Raw genomic sequence first — 19,378 nt, forward strand, 5'->3', positions numbered from 1 at the left:
GGGAAAAGAATAAGCATTCTTATAGTACCTACTATATGCTAAGAACTTACAACTTTTCTTTCATGTGATTCTCACAACAACCAGGGAGGTAAGTGCTATTGTTATCTTTATTTTAAAGTTGAGGAAAGCAAAGTAAATGAAGGCTAAGCAATTTATCCAAGGTCATATATGTAGAAAGAGTTTAAAGCTGGATTTGACCTCAATTCTTTCTGATTCCAGGCCCATTATTATAGTCACTGCTCCACCTAGTTGCCTAGATATGCCCAATTTGGAACCAAATATAAATATTTTGCCCATGTATAGAAAATCCTTTTTTTACATTTGGCAATATATCACAAGTAAATCATACATTTATGTATATTGAAATTATTTTAGAGTCACTTATGTCACAGGCATTCAAAATAAATAAAAGCAAGTTAAAAATCAATCCACATTGAGTATCCACCTTGCATGCCAAATGAGCTGGGCATCTTAGGAAGAGGAGAGACATCATGATTTCAATTTTACTTTCAAAGACCTTAACAAATGTTATGAACATAATACATAAATGAGGAAAAAATAAATAACACTATAAAACAGAATGGTGAAAAGTCAAATGCATGATAGAAACAATACAAAAAGCAGGAATTCAAAGAAGCTGAAATCTTTCATGAAGAAACAAAATTTGAATGTATGTGTGTGTGTGACTAGAGACAAGTCACTAGTTAAATAGCTAGTAACTTTTCAAATGCATGAGGCCAGATTTAACTCAGGTCCTCTTGACTCCAAGACTGGTGCTCTATCCACTGTGCCACATATCTGCTCTGATATTTTAATGTTTAATTTAATTTTGTATTATTAACTTAGCCCAAATACAAATTTGTGTTATACAAAGAAAAGCAAAACATTATATTGTGTGTGAAACAGGCTCCATGATGAGCTTTTTGTTTTCTTATGTGTATATTAAATATCAAAACACGATTGCCTTGTTCGCATACCCTTCTGAACTTTTTATTTTTCTTTGTTAATTTTTCAAATTTTATTGTTCTATTTTAGCCTTATCATTACTCACATTACTCAGTAGAATAAAAGAGATAATTTTAAAATATTTATTAAGTGCTTATTATATAAGCATTGTACTAAGCTTTAAGTACAAAATGGAAAAGTGAGAGTCCCCATTCTCAAGGAACTCATTCTTTTTGAGAAAGACAGCATTTAAGAGACAGTTCAGCTTCAGTATGTGTAAAGAGACATAGAACTCCAAATGGTACATCAATAGACAGATGGCAAGATTGGAAGAACAGATAACAAGGCTTCGGTAGGTGTGGGATATACCAGCAGAACAAACAATGAGTGATTCCTTGTATCTCATGAGTAAAATTAAGAAAAATGATTCACTGCATTAGGGTGTCTAAAAAAGCATTGCATTCTATACCTCTAATCTAGCATGTCTCTGCCAAATGACAAAAGACCTACTTCATTGTCAATCTTTTGCAGTTATGATGATTATCAATGCATTAATCAAAGTTCTTTTTCAAAGGTGTTTTTCTTTAAATTATGGTTACTGTGCTTATTATTTTCCTAATTATATTCATTTCATTCTGCATCAGATTATATGCTTGTTTCTTTAGCTGTATATTAAATTTAACATAGGGTGTGCCAAAAGTCATAATGAAGTTTTAAACATTAACAAGATTAAAACTACAGTAAGACTTTGGAGTTACCTTGTATATGTGTCATATTTCCTTGAGAACAAAGATATTCTATTATGCCTCAACTTGTTCAGCCATTTGCCAGTTATTGAATACTTTGTTTTCAATTCTTTAATACAATAAAAAGTACTGTAATAAATATTTTGTATATATAAGTCCTTTGACTCTGCCTTTGATCTTTTTGAATTAAATATCTAATAGTTGATATTGATAGAATGTTAAAAGGCCTCCAATAGGACTTTTTAACTTTGGGGGAATTATGGATTTCTTTTGCAGACTAGGAATGTCTATGTATCACTTAAGAATAAAAAATTTAAATGCATAAAATTATAAAAGAAGTCAAAAGTGAGTGAAAGTAAAGATGGTATTTTTTATTAAAGTTCATAAACACCTGGAAATCTATTTATAGATATCTTAAGAGATCAAGAGCTTATGAGTAGAAGGAGTCCTTCAGTACAGTTGCAGAGAAACACTAATGAAGATTTATGAAAGGATCTGGACATGGATCACACAAAATTAGAACATATAGATAGTTGTGATATACATCATCAAAATTACTAAACCCCAATAGTGGATATTTTACAGAGGGGACAGGAAAAAAAAAAGCAGGTAAACAATTCAAATGTTATTATCCTTATTTGGTTGTGAAGTTCTAAGTGCTTGGGCTTGAGTGCTAATACTTGAGAATAGAAGTGACAAGAGTGAAAGAAAATACTTAATAATAACAGACTAAATGAATATGGAGTGAGGGAAGGGATAAGAGAAACGATGAGACCAAAGGGAACCAGAGATTTCTAAACTGTTGAGAAAAAAAAATGAATATATATCTTACTGGAAAAACATCTGGGAGATTTCTTTTTTTCTGATCTAATGTATTTTTAAATTTTATTTTAATTTATTTTTGCAAGTGTACATGGTATCTCCCTTCAATTTCCTCTTCCCACAAAAGAACATTGAAAAAAAAATTTAAAGAGATTAAGAATTAAACAGTTGAGGATATGAGACTAGAGTAAACATTTACTGATATTAATAAATATCGCGGAGCAAATGTTCCCTTAGTTGTTACTGGACAGATAGTCACTCAGTATGTATTTATCAAGCACCTATTATGTTCAAAAACTGTGCTAACCACTGGGAATACTAAGAAAGGCAAAAGACAGTCCCCTGCTTTCAATCAACTCAGTCTGGGGGAGGCAGGGAAGGTCAAAGAAAACAGGAACAAACTAATGAGATACAGCATAAATTGGAGATAATAAAGTGAACACACTAACATAATGAAAGATAGTATATCTCTTGTGTCTTACTATGCATATTTGATAGGCAGAATGATGATAGGTTATAAAAGTGTTCTTTATCATTTTCCCATTGATGTATAATAATGTCTTTAAAGAATAGAAGCCGTTTTCTTCTTCCATTAAAAAAAAAAAAACTCTCTAACTCAGTTGTCCATAGTGAAAGTAATAGTACTTCCCAGTTGGTTTAATCATTGAATGCTTCACTGGTACTTTCATTGCGCTTTCTCATATTAAACATCTTGAGAAATCCCATTCTTCCAAAATTATTTTCATAGTCCTCTGCTGATAAATGCTCTGATCCTGGAAGATTGCTTCTCATTGTTCTTTTTATGCATAGAATTTTTATTCTTCTTTGTTCCTAGACTTTGAAGCAAATTTTGATACTATTATTAGTCTGATACAATGACTATCAGGCTAGGTTTAATGTATTTTAGTATTTTATAGAAATAGAAATTTTCTGTTGATAGAAATTTCTATGAGCACTCTCTCTTTTCAAAGAATTGCCATCCATTTATCTTGTGCTGTTCATCTCCTGGTTATCCTGTCCTCATCTCTTCCACAATGACTTCTTATTTTTTTAACTATAAGTTTAAATCACTTCAGCTGTCTGATTTGTGAGTTGTGATATGTGAATGATATTTCAATCAATCTTCTTAATTTTCTATTTAAGGACATTTAAAAAATAAGCTTGACAATATGGGCAGGGATTAACTAAAGCAAGAGAGCATAAGAAATGAGGAAGGGAAGGAGAAAGATGAATTGAAATGAGGCCAAATAATAATTATGTCAAACAATAGAGTGCCCAGTGAAGAATTTGAAGTTTAAGCAATCACCATAGGTAAAGAAACATTTGCTAATTCAACCAAGAGCATTCAAATCTGTTGTGTTTTGGTGCTAATCTTTTCTCTCTTCTGGAAAGAAAACCAAGGAGAAAATGTCAAGTTTATGAATTGAAGCCAATTCAGTAATGATCTATTCGAAAATAATATTTTATTTGTGGTTGCAATGAAACCATAAAAATACTATGTATTTTCTCCAACTGAAATGAAAACTTTGCTTTTGATGGAGGAGAAAGTCAGTCAGTTAATTGGTTTTGCCTTCACCCTTGCTGCCATTTGAGAGACCCCACAAGACCTTGGCAAGTGTTAAGTTTTTTAGCTTTTGATAATTTTGATAAGGCATAAGAATGAATTCCACTGTCAAAATGCAGATCATATATTTCATATCATGTCATACAGGTTACTTTTGCTCAACCTTTTTTTTTTCTTTTTTACTAGGGATTGCTCTTTGGAAAGAAAAGGGAAAAGGGCTAAATTGGAAAGCGTAGTTGATGCAAACACAAAAAGATATCAGTAGAAATCAACTGGAAAATGCAATGATAATGTCATACAATTATATCTCAAATTAGATGAAGCTAATTTTAAAAAATAATAGCTAACACTGATATATAAACTTTGCAATTATCTTGTTTGATCCTCACAAGAATCTAGACAGCAGGGGCTATTATTATCCTCATTTTACTGATAAAGAAATTGAGGCAAACATATGTTAATTGACTTGCTCTGGCTCAAACAAATTTCTAAGATTTGATTTATACTCAGATCTTACTGAATCTAGGCCTTAAACTCTATCTCCTACATCAATTGAGGAGGTAGAGATTACCAAAAAAAAAAAAAAAATCAGCACAAAATTATAAATTTTTTATATAATTTATCATTTTATCGTCTTTATTTGCCCATTACTTTATAGTGATAGATAAATTACTTCATCTCTCTAAAACTCAGGTTTTTCATCTATAAAATCAAGGAGTTGGATTGTCCTGTCTTTCAGTTTTTAAACTTTTAAACTTTATCTTTTAAGAAAGGGAAAGGAAAAGGAAGAGAATATGACTATATTGCCAGTCACTGTATTAAGTACATTATGCTATATTAACCTATTTAATTTTCACAATAAGCTTATCCCTGTTATAAATAATGCTTTCTGATGATTTCAGATACATGTTACTTTAAGGAAAGCTTCATTTATTCTAATGCTGCTTAGGGTTTTTAATAGGAATGAGTGTTATAGTTTGTCAAAAGCTTTTTCTGAATTAGTTGAGATAATTGTATGATCTTTATTAATTTTGTTATTGATGTGCTAATAGTTTTCCTAATATTGAACCAGCTTTGCATTCCTGATATGTCTTATCTGGTTATAGTGTATAATTTTTGTTATATATTGCTGTAATCTCCTTGCTAGTATTTTATTTAAAATTTTTCAACAATATTCAGAGAGAAATAATTCTATACTTTTCTTTCTGTTTTTGCTCTTTCTGGTTTGTATATCAACACCAAGTTTGTATCATAAAAGGAATTTGGTAGGATTCCTTAATTTCCTAATTTTTCCAAACAGTATTAGAAAAGTATTAAAATTAATTGTTCATTAAATGCTTAGTAGAATTGACTTGTGAATCCATCTGGTCCTAGGAATTTTTACTTAGAGATCCCATTTATGGGATTTCTCTTTTCTAAAATATTATTATTTAAGTGTACTCTTTCCTCAGTTTTTTCTTTCTTTAAAAAAAAATAATAAATTTCCCAAAGATTTGGCTATTTTATTGGTGCTTTTTTTTTTCATAGAAACAGCTCCTCATTTTATTTATAAATCCACTTTTGTTTGTTTTTACTTTTAGTTTTATAAATATTTTCTCTGACTTTCAGAATTTCCAAATTGCTACTTAATTGGGGATTTTTAGTTTGTTCTTTTTCAAGTTTTCTCTTAGTTGCATACAATTCATTTGTTCTTTCTCTATTTTAACGATATAAGTGTTTGGAGAATAAATTTTCTCCTATTTACTGCTGTGGATGCATCTCACAAATTTTGACATGGATTATTGTTATCATTCTCTTTCATGAAATTGCTGGGTTTATGTTTTTGTTTTTGATTCAATCAAAGGTCTGTTTTAAACACGACAGATAACTTTTTTCCTAAAAGAATATTTTATGTTCATTCTTGTTTATTTTATGATTAGATTTATCTCTGATAGGAGAAAGCTGAGGTCTCCCACTAGCATAGTTTTACTATTTCCTCCTTTAGCTCACTTAACTTTTCTTTTAAGAATTTGGGTGTTATGTGACTTGGAGCACCTATATTTAGTATTTATATTATTTTATTGTCTATGGTAATTTTTAGTAAAATGTAGTTTTCCATTTTATCACTTTTAATTACATTTTTTGCTTTGTCTGAGATCATGATTGCTATCCTTGTCTTTTTTCCCTCAGCTGTGACATAATAGCTTCTCTGCCGGGTCTTAATTTTATTCTGTGTATCTCTGTTTCAAACATGTTTCTCATAAAGCGACAACATGTTATTGAATTCTTGTTTCTAATTCATAGTTATCTGCTTACATTTTATACCTGAGTTCATTCCATTTACATTCACAATTATAATGATTTTGTATTTACCTCCATGATATTTTCTTCTATCTATTCCTCTCTCTGTGTCCATCTGTCTGAATGTCTGTCTGTCTCTCTTTCTCCCCTCCACTGCTTATCTCTCCTCAAGAGTGTTTTGTATATGGCTATCCCTCTCCCAATTTGATCTCCCTTCTATCAATTCCTCTTTTTCTTATCTTTTTCCCCTCCTACTTCCCTATAGCTAAAACCCTTTTCCTCACCTGACTGAGAATGTGAACCAAAATGAACTAAATCTGATCAGAATGAGGTTAAAGTATTTCCTGTTACCACCATTCTATTTCTCCCACTCTATGAAAACTCTTCCTTGTATGCCTCTTTTGTGAAAAATAATTTTTCCAATCTTCCTTTCTCTTTTCCTTTTTCCCAACACATCTCTCTCTCAATCTTTAATTTTGTGAAATCATCCCACCATAGTCAACTCACATCTGTGCTTTCTCTATACTTCTTTTAAACTTCCCTAATAATGATAAGATTCTTAGAATGTACAAGTCTCATCTTACCATATAAGGATACAAATAGTTTAACCTTAATATGGCTTTTCTCTTTTCTCTTTCATGTTTACCTTTTTATACTTCTCTAGAGTCTTGTATTTGAAAGTTAAACTTTCTATTTGCTCTGGTCTTTTCATCAGAAATACTTGAAAGTCCTCTATTTCATTATATTTTCATTTTTCCTATGAAGGATTGTTATTTCCATCCTCCCCCCCAAAAAACTCTCTCTTTTTTCAAACTTAGATGTTTTTATCGAGAGTAATACCATCCTTTTCAGTGTCCCAAGTTTTAAATCTCCTCTTGTGCTTGCCTCCTCAGTTAAAAATTTCAGTTAGCAATAATCTCTTAATTGTCAATCCTAATGATCTTTTCTTAGTCTTCATCTTTCTTGACAGTCTGTAGATCTATCTTATTCATACTTACTCTTTCTTCTCTTTTGCTAAAAATGATGTCCATATGTCACCTATAAAAACACTCAAAGGGTTTTAAACCAATATGTTAAAAACATAAAAATGCAACAACTTCTCATTAGTTTGCAAGGACAACTGATTGGCATTAGATAATATGGGAATGTATTAGCCATATTTCAACAAAAGTAAATGGATTATCTTAACTGGCATGGTATGGTCCATAGGATAATAAAAAGTTAGACACAACTGAACAACAATAACAAAGCCTCTTGCCACAATCTCTCTATAATCTGTTACAAGAAGAAACAATATTTTGAGTGAAAAGCAAATAAATGCATGCATGTGTCTTCATGCCCCACATTCCCTCTTAGGGAAGAGAAGGAACTTCTTAACAGAATAAAGTCAACTAGCACCACTGATTAAGGAAAATAAACATGAAACACCAACCTTTACCAGAGAAAACACCAGATAGACCCTTCTAAAGGAAGTGTTCTTAACCTGGTATCTGAATTTTTAAAAATAATTCGTTAACTGTATTTCTAAATAACTGGTTTTCTTTTCCTATGTGACCCTATATACCTTATTTCATGCATATATAAATGTCATTCTGAAAATGAGTTCACAATGCAAAAAAAGAAAAAATCATTAGAAGCCCCTCTTCTACAGCTATCTATACTGATTGGGAAGCCAAAAAGGAGAATAACAACTCTCTTTATAAGGAAAGTTCTTCAAAGGAAATTGAAAACTGAAGGTTGATTCTAATCCTACATAATGGCATATACTCTAAATAAACCTGGATTTTATGCCTTATTTATAAGAGGAGATTTCATGGGCAAGTGGAAAGATTCATGAAAAAATAAACACTAATGTTTTCTTTATTAGAATTCCATGATCACTTGAGGATGAGAAACACATTCTTCATCTCTCAATTCTTGTCTATTTTCTCTGTATTTGGGGGTTTTCAGTCTTGCATGACCATCAGTTGAAAGCACTAGGATTCTATGTCCCATTGTATTACCAAGATACTACAAAACCAGAGAGAACATTCTACAGTGTGTTGGAAAACAAGGGTAATAGTTTTGGACTTTGAAAATAAATTTACTTACATTGACTTGAGAATCTCACACTCCTCCATAGAAAAAGAGAAATATATTGCTTTCTTGATATACAACAATGCTTTCAGTGACCTCCATTTTTTCCTGCTCGGGGCTCATCTGCAATAGTTTCTGTTCTAAGGGAGTTTAACTTCAAAGAGAGAGGATCAAACTTTCTTTAATTCTCTGGCTTGTTATACTCCTACCTCAGAGTAGAAATCTAGGAGAAATTTCCAATAATGTGCTGATAAATGTTTAACAATCAATTCTCCAAAAAAAGACATATCTACATTATTGACAGTTTCTCCAACATATTCTTTAGTCTGAACAATCAACAAAATAAATTAAGTCCTAACTTGTCTTTGGTCATTTCTAAGATATAAAGGCTCACACTAAAAATTTGCAATGATAGAAGCCAGGAAAAAAAAAATGGTTGTAGTATACCCCATAAAACTTTCTAAAACAAAGTTTTGGCATTGTTCATGTGTAAGGTCTTCCCTAAAAGGAATTATTAACAGGGTTCCTACTTTAGAAAATGTACTCTTTTATTATGTTTTTATATAACTCAGTATACAAAGTAAGTATGAAGTGCAGGGATAGCTGAACATACAAAAGATTCATAAACGCTCACAAATACTTTAAGCAAAATGATAATCCAACACCACTATTATACTTTTCCATGAGAAAATGCATTGGGACTGCCAAACTGATGCTTTATATATAACTCAGTGTATTTGAGCAATTTTCAGGGTTCTTTCCAAACCTTACAGCTTTGGGATAAACCTCCTCTAAATCATATTTCCCTCTGAGAAAGTGTCATGGTAGGAAGCACATTCTTTCAAGCAGCCAATACTGCCTTAGGAATCCTGACCTTTCAAATTCATATGAATACCACAAGCAGTAGAAATTTTCATTTCTCAGAACTGCTACTCAGGGAAAGAAATACAAAAACAGAGAAGGCAGGTGAGGACAGTCTCAGGATTGCTAGAGGCAAACAGCTTCTCATTGCCATTTGCTGAAATTATAATTACTATTGCTCCCGGATGGACCAAGAAAGGAATCTCACTCACAAACACACACACACACACACACACACACACACACACACACACACACACACACACACACACTTCCTACCCTTTCTTTTGGAAGTTCAAGGGAAACAGTCACTGTACCTGTCCCAAGAGAGAATAATCCAAAGAAAGAGAGGAAAAACCTTTCTACAGGGGGGGAAGTTCCTTCAGAAGAGTAAATTTGTCATGATGCTTAGTGGTCTTTCCTTTTTGACCTAATTTCCAGTGATGGGAATACTGAAGGCACTGGTTAGAAATTGTCACATCATCTCAGGAGAGTAAAAAGCCTATCCCTCACTAATTAGCCAATGTCCATGTCCAATCCCCGTTGACCCTCATTGTTTATTTAGGAAAGTCCACACTAATTGCAAATATTAGACACTATCAGTAGAAATAAATTATAGTTTACAAGACATTATCCAAGAATAAAGTGAACAACAAATGTCATTGTCTCACAATCTACTTTTACATATAAAATAAATTTTGATAAAAAGGTAAACTAGAAATTCTAATGTAAGGAATCAAAATCAATCTCAGATCTTCCTGAAATTTGATAGAATGGAATTCATGACAAGAATATAGCCAAGGAAATGCATGTCTTATTAACAAAGAATAAGGTAATTAAAAGAGGTAGTGGAGAAACATTAAGAAAATGCATTTCTGTCAGGAAATAGTTAGCACATTTGACAGAGGCTCAGTGGAGAAACAAACAGAATTTATATTATTTTCTACATCAGGATGAAGTAGCTGAAGAATTTTGGAAACATGGAAATTAGGCATAATATAACAGACAGTGAAGCAGAATTTCAGTTTTCCCAAAAGATGAGAAGATAATTACATTTTGGTATATCTTAATGATAATTTCATTCTTCAAGAGGTGAAGAAAGTAACAAAAGGAACTGCTAGTCTGAATTAGGTTCTGAACAAGAACAAGGAATTTGTTGCTGGAGTAGAAATAATGAGACTTAGGAGAATGTGATAAATAGAATTTGTATCAAAGGAAAAAAAAAGGAATAATACTAAATTTGCAAAGAGTGACTTCAGAATTTAGGGAAAGCTTGGCAAAAAATGTATTCTGATGTCACAAAATAATTATGATGATGGTAAAGAAAAGGTAAAAAAAAATTTCTAAAAATATCTATAAGGATTCACAGGGAACTCATTAATCAATTTAAATTTTCAACAAACACATATAGAAAATGGAAAAAAGGAGATGTTATTGAATACAAAAAGGTGGGAAGGTTCTGTGGCAATAGAAGCACTATAAGAAAATTTAATGATGACAAAAAGCATTTTTAGTGAGAAAAGAGAAGAAACAAATAAAGGATGACTGTTGCTAAATAAGTTATACTGACCACTTCGTATGGAGCAATTTTGTGATGAAAGGGACAGAAAAAATGTTTTTATTTAAATGTTTTATTAGCAAAATAAAGGATGCTTTAAGATATTACCCCTTTCATAGATGAACAATTTGATCCCTGAAAAAAGTACTAAAATATGTGTTAAAAACAACAGTTTTCAGGCAGGATTTAAACAGTTTGGGATAGAAAATAAACTGACTCTGATCACTTTTTAAGGATACGAGATATCTCATTTGTATTTTAATAATGTGATAGTTTAAATAGACAGGAAATAATTTTTATTAATTTGAAAGTTCATAACTATTGATTATGAAAAAAGTTTTGAGGACACAAAATGTGATGAAGGATAATGGTCCCTTAACTAATTTGCATAGAACTGTTTTAACGCAATAGGGGAAAACTAACAAAGTGAAAAATCATAAAATTGTTAAGTGAATATGGGATAATTAAGTAAAGACTGTTAATTTCATTTGAAGATATATAATGAATTTGCACCTCATAAGTGAAACTTAATCATAAGTTAAAACTCAGGAAGGTTTGAATTAAGCTACTGAAAAATAGGAGGCAGAGATTAAGAAGTCATTGTGGCAATGAGATAGAAGACTAGATAGTAGAGGAAGGCTTTACAGGGAATTGAAAAGTAGTTTTGAGTTTCTCAAAAATTCTCTGGAGAGCAAACAGTAATCAGCTTTCAAGACTTCATTCCTTTTTCGCTGAATTTGGGGTTCTAGTCATTTTTCTTTGATCTAAGCTAATAATAAAGAGAGGTGAAGTTTTAATTGACTGGCTAATTATGCATTATTACATTCTACTTAAAGTGAAACTTGATCATAAGTGAAACCTTAGGAGGGTCTGAATTAAGCCACTGAAAAATAGAAGGCAGAGTCTGAGCAGTTATTGTGGCAATGGGATTGAAAATTAGACAGGAGAGGAAGACTTTACAGGAAATTGGAAAGTAGTTTTGAGTTTCTCAAAAATTCTCTAAAGAACAAAAAGTAGTCAGCTTTTTTCTTGCATCCCACAGCTATGACCTCTTACGTGTTTGAGGTCAAATTTGAATTCAGGTCCTCCTGACTTCAGGGCTGGTGCTTTGTGCCATCTAGCTGCCCCAGGAAACAACTTTCAAGACTTAGTTGTTAGTTCCTTTTTAGCTGAATTTGGTGTCCTAATCATTACTCTTTGATATAAACTAATAATGAAGAGAGGTGAAGTTTTGACTGATTGGCTAATTGTGCATTATAACACTCTACTTAATTTCTGAGACAACTCAAAACATGTGACCAAAAAAGGTTAAATATTGCATTTTTTAAGGTTACCAAAGTCATCTGATATATGGTCTACTCTGTAACAAATGCAAATAGACTTATCACAAAATAAATAACTGTGCCATAGAAAGTTCTCAAGCATTATAATATGTGCATTAATAAAAAGAAATATTAAAACATATCTCTTGTTATGTCTCACTGCAAATTGTGCCTTAAGCAGATAGCTGCCTTCCCTATTCCTAGGCTTGCCTCAGAAACTAATGAATCCTATCAACTGATGCCATCTGATTCCCTCAAGGTACACTTTATTCATACAGTATTTTTATAACCTTTCAGCATTTCAGTCTCATCAAAATGGAGTCATGACCATTATGCAAATAGTCCAATGAAAAGAAAAAGAAAAAAAAATAGGAGAAAAATATTAAGAAAATAAAGGAACCAGCAATGTAAAAGGGACCAAGAATGATTTTTTTTTAAAAAATACACATCAAAACAATGTTCAATCTCCAAGTTCTCAGACTCTGAGAATATCAATTAATCTAAATTTGATCCTTTTCTACTAGATTCCCAAATTATATTTTTTCTAGGAAGTGATTTTTGAACAAATAAGAACAGCTATTTAGAAAGGTACTTTAATGATGGAACTCCATCTTTCTCTTGATTTAATGTCAAACTCACATTCCTATTGTACATTTATTATAATTTGTGTTACATTGTTCTCTGTACATGTTCCATCTTCCTAACTAAATTATAAGGTTCTTGCAGGCAAGACTCATGTACTGTCTATTTTTGCATCATTAACTATTAGCACAGATGAGAGCTAATAAATATATATTGTGTAAATGAACAAACAAATAAATATCTTGAAGATCACTAGACCAAAAAATTCTACTTCATTACTTAGCAATTTGATGATTTGAAGTATACTGATTCCAATCAGGTGTCACATTTTCAAAGAATAAAAAAAAAAAAAAAGACAATTCTGATTTTGAACTATAATAATATTGAAATTAGACTAATAAAAAATATTTCCTATTCATAATGATAATAAGTGATGTGATCATCCAATACAACTCAAATTTCAAAAAAGAAATGTAAATTAAATATAAAACTTCAAAATAGATATAGATGTTTCAGAACATAAATTCTGAAGGGTTAAAATGATTTGTGATTTTTTTTCCTTTCTTTATTACATAATATGGTCATTTTTTCAAGTACTGTAACATAAACATTGTGGATTTTTAAATGTTTTTGAACATTTGCCATATATAATTATTTTCATTTTCAGGAATTGTTTTTATTTCCTACTGGCTATTTTATAATTTAAAAAATAATCCCTTATAATATAGTCTTATATTACGTCAGGGAGCAAATGATGCAAGTATATCTCCAAAATTAAAAGCCAAAGAGTGTGTGTGAAGAGGAAAGGGATAGGAGGATGTTAGACTATTAGGTGAACATTTTAGATCATCTCATATTAATCTGCCTGAAATATAAGAGAAAATTACACTTCTGAGCTGTGTTGCCACAAAACACACAATCTTATAGAATAGTCATGGGGTTAGACAGACTATTTCTGAGAGGTTGCATAGATACTCATTTTGCTAGAGTGATTTACTGATGCCAGCAGAGGAGAATTTATAGGGAAAGAGGTATTACAAACATCCTTTCAGATCATTAGGGGCCAAAATTGTCATCTTTCTCATCTTTCTTTTTCCTTGCATCCAATCACCTTACCTCCATCTTTCAGGTCAACTAGTAAATTATTAAGTGTGCATTGTACTAGAGGACTGCCAATGTCCCTTAAAACATTTGAATTCCTGCATATGTTTAAGATGTATTGGATCACTTGCCAACTCAGGGTGTGGGGAAAGAAGGGAAAAAATTAGAACACAGGGTTTTATAGTGTTGAATATCTAAAATTATCCATGTATATATTTTTAAAATAAAAAACTATAATTTAAAAAATTTTTGAATTCCTATAATTTGGTGAATAAAAACAAATAATTCTAGTCGTACCCCTCCATCTTGTTTTCTTTTCTCTAGAACAAGAACTCCTTGAGAGCAGAGACCATATGGTTGCCTTTATTTGAATATTCAGTGTTCAACATAGTGCCTGGTACATAGTAAGAATTTATTAAATGCTTGTTGATTGCCTGTTTAATAATTCTGTCATCCACCTCTCCTCCTTGAGGTTACCAAAATGTTCCAGAATATACCAGGGAAAATTTTATTTGAAATCAAAAATATTCCTTTTGGGAAGTCCTAGATTAGGGTTACCAGATAGAGTAACATATATTGGAGCTTGTCAGCCTCATACCTTGGAAAGTTTTGGAATTAAATGAAGAACAAGTGACAAAAATGACAAATATGAGCCATTCAGACAAACATGGGGAAATTTGTTTGAATTGTTGAGAATCAAAAAAAAAAAAAAACAGAACCCCCAAAGATAGATTAGGAATACAACAATGAAAACAAAAACAATACTAAAAGACAACAGAATTCAGGGTAAATGCAGTGGTCAACTATGTCCATTCCAATTAAATACAGCCTTGTTGAGGGTAGGGACTATTTTTGCACCTTTGCTTCCTCATCTGTAAAATGGGAGTATAGTATTTGTTTATCACCTGAGAGGGTTTTTATAAAGTTCTTATAAGACAATACAAGCCAATTGTTGTGTATATCATAAAGTAAAACAAATGCACAGTTTTGTTATGATATTAGCATGTCTGTAAAGCTGTTATACTTTAACATTTTCTAGTTTTCAAGTAACTGACATAATTTGGGTGGGCATCAAGTGAAGCCAATTTCTCTTTGTGCATCTTCAAATTAATTCCATTCCAATATTCCAGTTTCTACTCCCTCCTATTACAACTGAGCTTTTAAACAACACTTTTACAGTAATGGAAAATAATCTCCAAACCAGTCTTTTACTTATTGCAACCATAGTTTTCACTGGAATATCTTCTCATCCCACATTCTATACTAGATAAAACTAAACCCTGTTGCAACACTCCAAACACCTAAGAAAAGATATATTCAGAGATTCACACTCTGCCCTAACTATTCCCTGTTGGTCATTGCCCAAGGAAAGACATAATGACCAAATACATTAGGGAAGCCATGTTCTCAATGCTCACTTGAGTCTTATTTTTGTTCTGTAAATGTACCAAAATGCCCCCAAATCACCAAGATAACAATGAAATAAAATCTACTCATGATTATCAGGTTTCTAGGAGGTCTCAGTAAGATTCCCACAGGCTCTTAGCTGTTTAGGGGAAGAAGGACCCAACAATTCAATTCCAACCAGGATCAAATGCCACCCCTCATTATATCTGTTTTGAAATTGATAATCACCCCATTGCAGTGATCAGAAAACTGAAAATAATTCCAAAGAGCCTTTTCATTGCAGGTCTAGGATCTCTAAAGGAAGAATTTATCTCTTGTCTTTTTTGATTTAGCTATTGAACTTTACTTAACTTCTCTGGCCTATTTTATTTGACCTAAACTTCAAGCATTCACCCATATTAATTTAAAGTGATAGGTGGGAACAGCTACAAGCATTGTAGCCTGACCTGTTTAGGAGTCAGTCAAAGGTTTGTCCTGCTTCTCAAGCAAATGGTGCCTCCAGCTTATTCTAGTCAGGATATGACCTGCAAATTATTTCTGCTTGTGTATGTGTTGGAGTGTGTTATAAAGTTTTGAAATAGGTCTATCCCTTTTATAGATTTGGTATTTCTTTTGACATTTCCAAAGCAATAAATAAGCTCTGTGCCCAAGATTGGAAGAAAATAAAATGAGAGCTATTGCCATACAAAATGAAAGCAATTGTATCCCTGAATGTTCTCTTAGGTTTCTGGAGTATATTGTGGCAATGCTTAGTTCTACTCTCTCTATGACAAAGGTACAGTGTTTGGGTGAATACAGAATATGGGATGAGAACTCCTTCCATAGACAGCTATGGCTACAATGAATATAGAATTGGCTTAGAGACTGTTGCATCATTATAAGGATTTTATTTGAAAGCTGATCTATAACAGAAGGGAGGAGGAAAATAAGGATTTTGCAGTGGTATTGGGTTGAAGATACCTGACTTTTTTTTTTTTGTCAGTTACTTGCCTAGAAAATGCTAAAGTATTAGGGCTTCAGGCACATCATTTCCATGCTGAATATCAAACACTTGCATCCATTTGTTAGTACTTTGTAATCTACCAGCACTTGAACTATATTATTATATGTGAATTTTATAACTCTGTAAGCTCTCACCCTCAGGAAGAGTGCATTCTATTGAGGAAAAGGGAAAATCAATAACCTGGACAAGATTGGCCATTACATTTAGTTCAATAGTCTTTTAGCATGATTTTCATTTCCATTCCCCTTATCTCAATCCTGTTTTTTTCAATTATTTTGGTATATGCCTAAATTTTCTTATGTATAAACAATATTCTTTCAAAAATCACCAAGTATTTATTAATGGACACCTACTATGTATTATATTTAGTACTGAGAATATAGACATAAAAATAAAACCATACCTATACATCATGATAGGGAGTAGCGGGAAAGGGGTCATGAATAAAATTAAGCAAATAAAAACATAAAAAATAAATACCAAGTTATTTGGGTCACTAGAAACTATGATTATCAGGTTCTACTTTGCAGTAGAAGTAATACTTGAATCAAACCATAAAGAAGTTGAAGAGAATAGTGAAGAAGTTCCAAGTTCTAGGCACGTGGAACAATTTGTACAAAGACATGGAAAGTGGAAAGGGAACTGCTTATAGGCCAGTTTTAATAAAAATATTAATTGTATGTAGGAGAATAGTAGTAAGTCTGGAAAAGATTATTATAAAAGTATTTAACAAATAGTCATTTGTTAGACAATAGACAAACAGGGTCATTTGTACTTTACAGGACATTCTAGGACCTCTCCTACCTCTTCCTTCTTATAGAGTGAACAAGATAGAATCTTGGCTGGAGACAACACTTAAATGATCAATTAATTCAAAATATCAGCCAGTTTAAGATGACAGGAAAAGATAATGACTAATGTTGGAGGGGATGTGGGCAAAATGGACCCTAATACATTGTTGGTGGAGTTGTGAACTGATCCAACCATTCTGAAGAGCAATTTGGTACTATGCCCAAAGGGCTATCAAACTGTGCGTACCCTTTGATCCAATAGTGTTTCTGCTGGGTTTATATCCCAAAAAGATCTTAAAGGAGGGAAAGGGATTCACATGTGCAAAAATGTTTATGGCAACCCTTTTTGGACTGGCAAGAAACTGAAACTGTCCATTAGTTGGAACATGGCTGAGCAAGTTATGATATATGAATGTTACGGAATATTGTTGTTCTAAGAAATGACCAATGGATGATTTCAGAGAAACCTGGAGAGACTTACACAAACTAATGCTAAGTGAAATGAGGAGAATCAGGAAATCATTGTACACAACAACAAGCAGATTGATCAATTCAATTAAGATGATCAATTCTGGTGGACGTGGCTCTTTTCAACAGTGAGATAATTCAGACCATTTCCAATGATCTGAATTAGATAAAGAGAGGCTTCTACACCCAGACAGAGAGGACTGTGGAATTGAGTGTGGATTACAACATAGCATTTTCACTTTTTTTATTGTTGTTTGCTTGAATTTTATTTTCTTTCTCATTTTTTTTCCTTTTTGATCAGATTTTTCTTGTACAGCAAGATAATTGTATTAATATGTATGCATATATTGAGTTTGACACATTTTTTACCATGTTTAACATACATTGTCTTACTTGCTATCTAGGAGAGGGGATGGGGAGAAGGGAGTGGGGAAATTGGAACAAAAGATTTTGCAAGGGTCAGTGTTGAAAAATTATCCATGTATATGTTATGAAAATAAAAAGCATTAATAAAAAAGATCAACCAGAGGAGTTATAATTATGAAATAGAACATATGTGGGGGAGAGAGAGACAATTTGGAACACAAGGTTTTGCAAAGATGAATGTTGAAAACTATCTTTACATGTATTTGGAAAAATAAAATACTATTAATTTAAAAATATATATAATGAAAGAAAAATAATATTTTTAAAAATATACATGAAAGTCATAAGGGAATGTGAGCTATTAATAAATAACGAAGATAGAGCACAAATACTTGAGAGCATGAATTGGAAAGGCTTAATATGCACAGAAAACTTAAATGAAACCTTCCCACCTCTGAAACATAAAACCACAGGTCCTTACTCCTTATGGATGTAGTTAACATTACTTATGCAATTGACCTGAATTTTCAATGCCAATGACCAAATTCCAAGAGATCAGTGTCAGCCATCTGTTTAGTGATCCCTTAGGGATGAGCTGCCTTCAATTTGATTTTCTTTAGTGTCCTAGTTGACTGAATCATACCTCTTATTACCTGTGTGATCTTATATAAATTGTTTAATATTCCTGGGCATCAGTTTCCCCAACTCTACAATAAAAGAGAGTTCAGAGTTCAGAAAATCAGAAGTACAGGTGATAGAAGAATGAAGGTTAGCCAGCCTGAAATCCTCCACTAATATGGAGACTCTGGGCAGACATTGTCACCTGGTGAAAGGAGTCAACATTATAGAGAAATCTTCTAGAATCTTAGCTGAGGCAGTATTGAAATCTGGAGAAGTTTAAGCTCATTTTTAGAGGAAAAAAAATTATTCTGTATGTCATTGATGTATTAATAACTGATGTCAGTTATTAAATATATTCATTTCAATTTAATAATTTTTCCTGAATATGTATTATATGAGTAGTATGATGACTTAAAAAGTCTATGAAATAATATATACTTGTCTGATGACTTTAATGAATATATAAATATATATGTATATATATATTTAATAACCTCTCTCTTTTGTAGGTGGTAAAAATGATGATTATTGTTGTGGTGACATTTGCCATCTGCTGGCTGCCCTATCATATATACTTCATTATTACTGGAATATACCAACACTTGAATCGATGGAAATACATCCAGCAAATCTACTTGGCTATCTTTTGGCTAGCCATGAGTTCTACCATGTACAATCCAATTATCTACTACTGTCTCAATAAGAGGTAAGGATGAAATGAACAAATGTATGGATATAATTTAATTATAAATTTTGTATGCAGATATATTAAGGTGTTCTTCAAAACTGGTGTAAATTTAAATAGTAAGAAAAAGAAGAGTAAAGAGATATGTAGATGATTTTGAAACTTCTTACCATTTTGGCA

At 31.9% G+C, this 19,378-nt stretch overlaps 1 protein-coding gene across 1 annotated transcript in view; it reads left to right on the top strand.

Annotated features, from left to right (window-relative positions):
• The window catches only part of TACR3 (tachykinin receptor 3), a 76,639-nt gene that overhangs the window by 48,573 nt on the left and 8,688 nt on the right, over window positions 1-19,378 (top strand). The window contains exon 4 of the mRNA XM_051967723.1: window positions 19,023-19,219. Coding sequence (XP_051823683.1) covers window positions 19,023-19,219 — 197 coding nt within the window. The remainder of the gene's footprint in view (window positions 1-19,022; window positions 19,220-19,378) is intronic.

This window comes from Antechinus flavipes, chromosome 6 (genome assembly GCF_016432865.1).
Source record: "Antechinus flavipes isolate AdamAnt ecotype Samford, QLD, Australia chromosome 6, AdamAnt_v2, whole genome shotgun sequence".
NCBI classification, from domain to species: domain Eukaryota; kingdom Metazoa; phylum Chordata; class Mammalia; order Dasyuromorphia; family Dasyuridae; genus Antechinus; species Antechinus flavipes.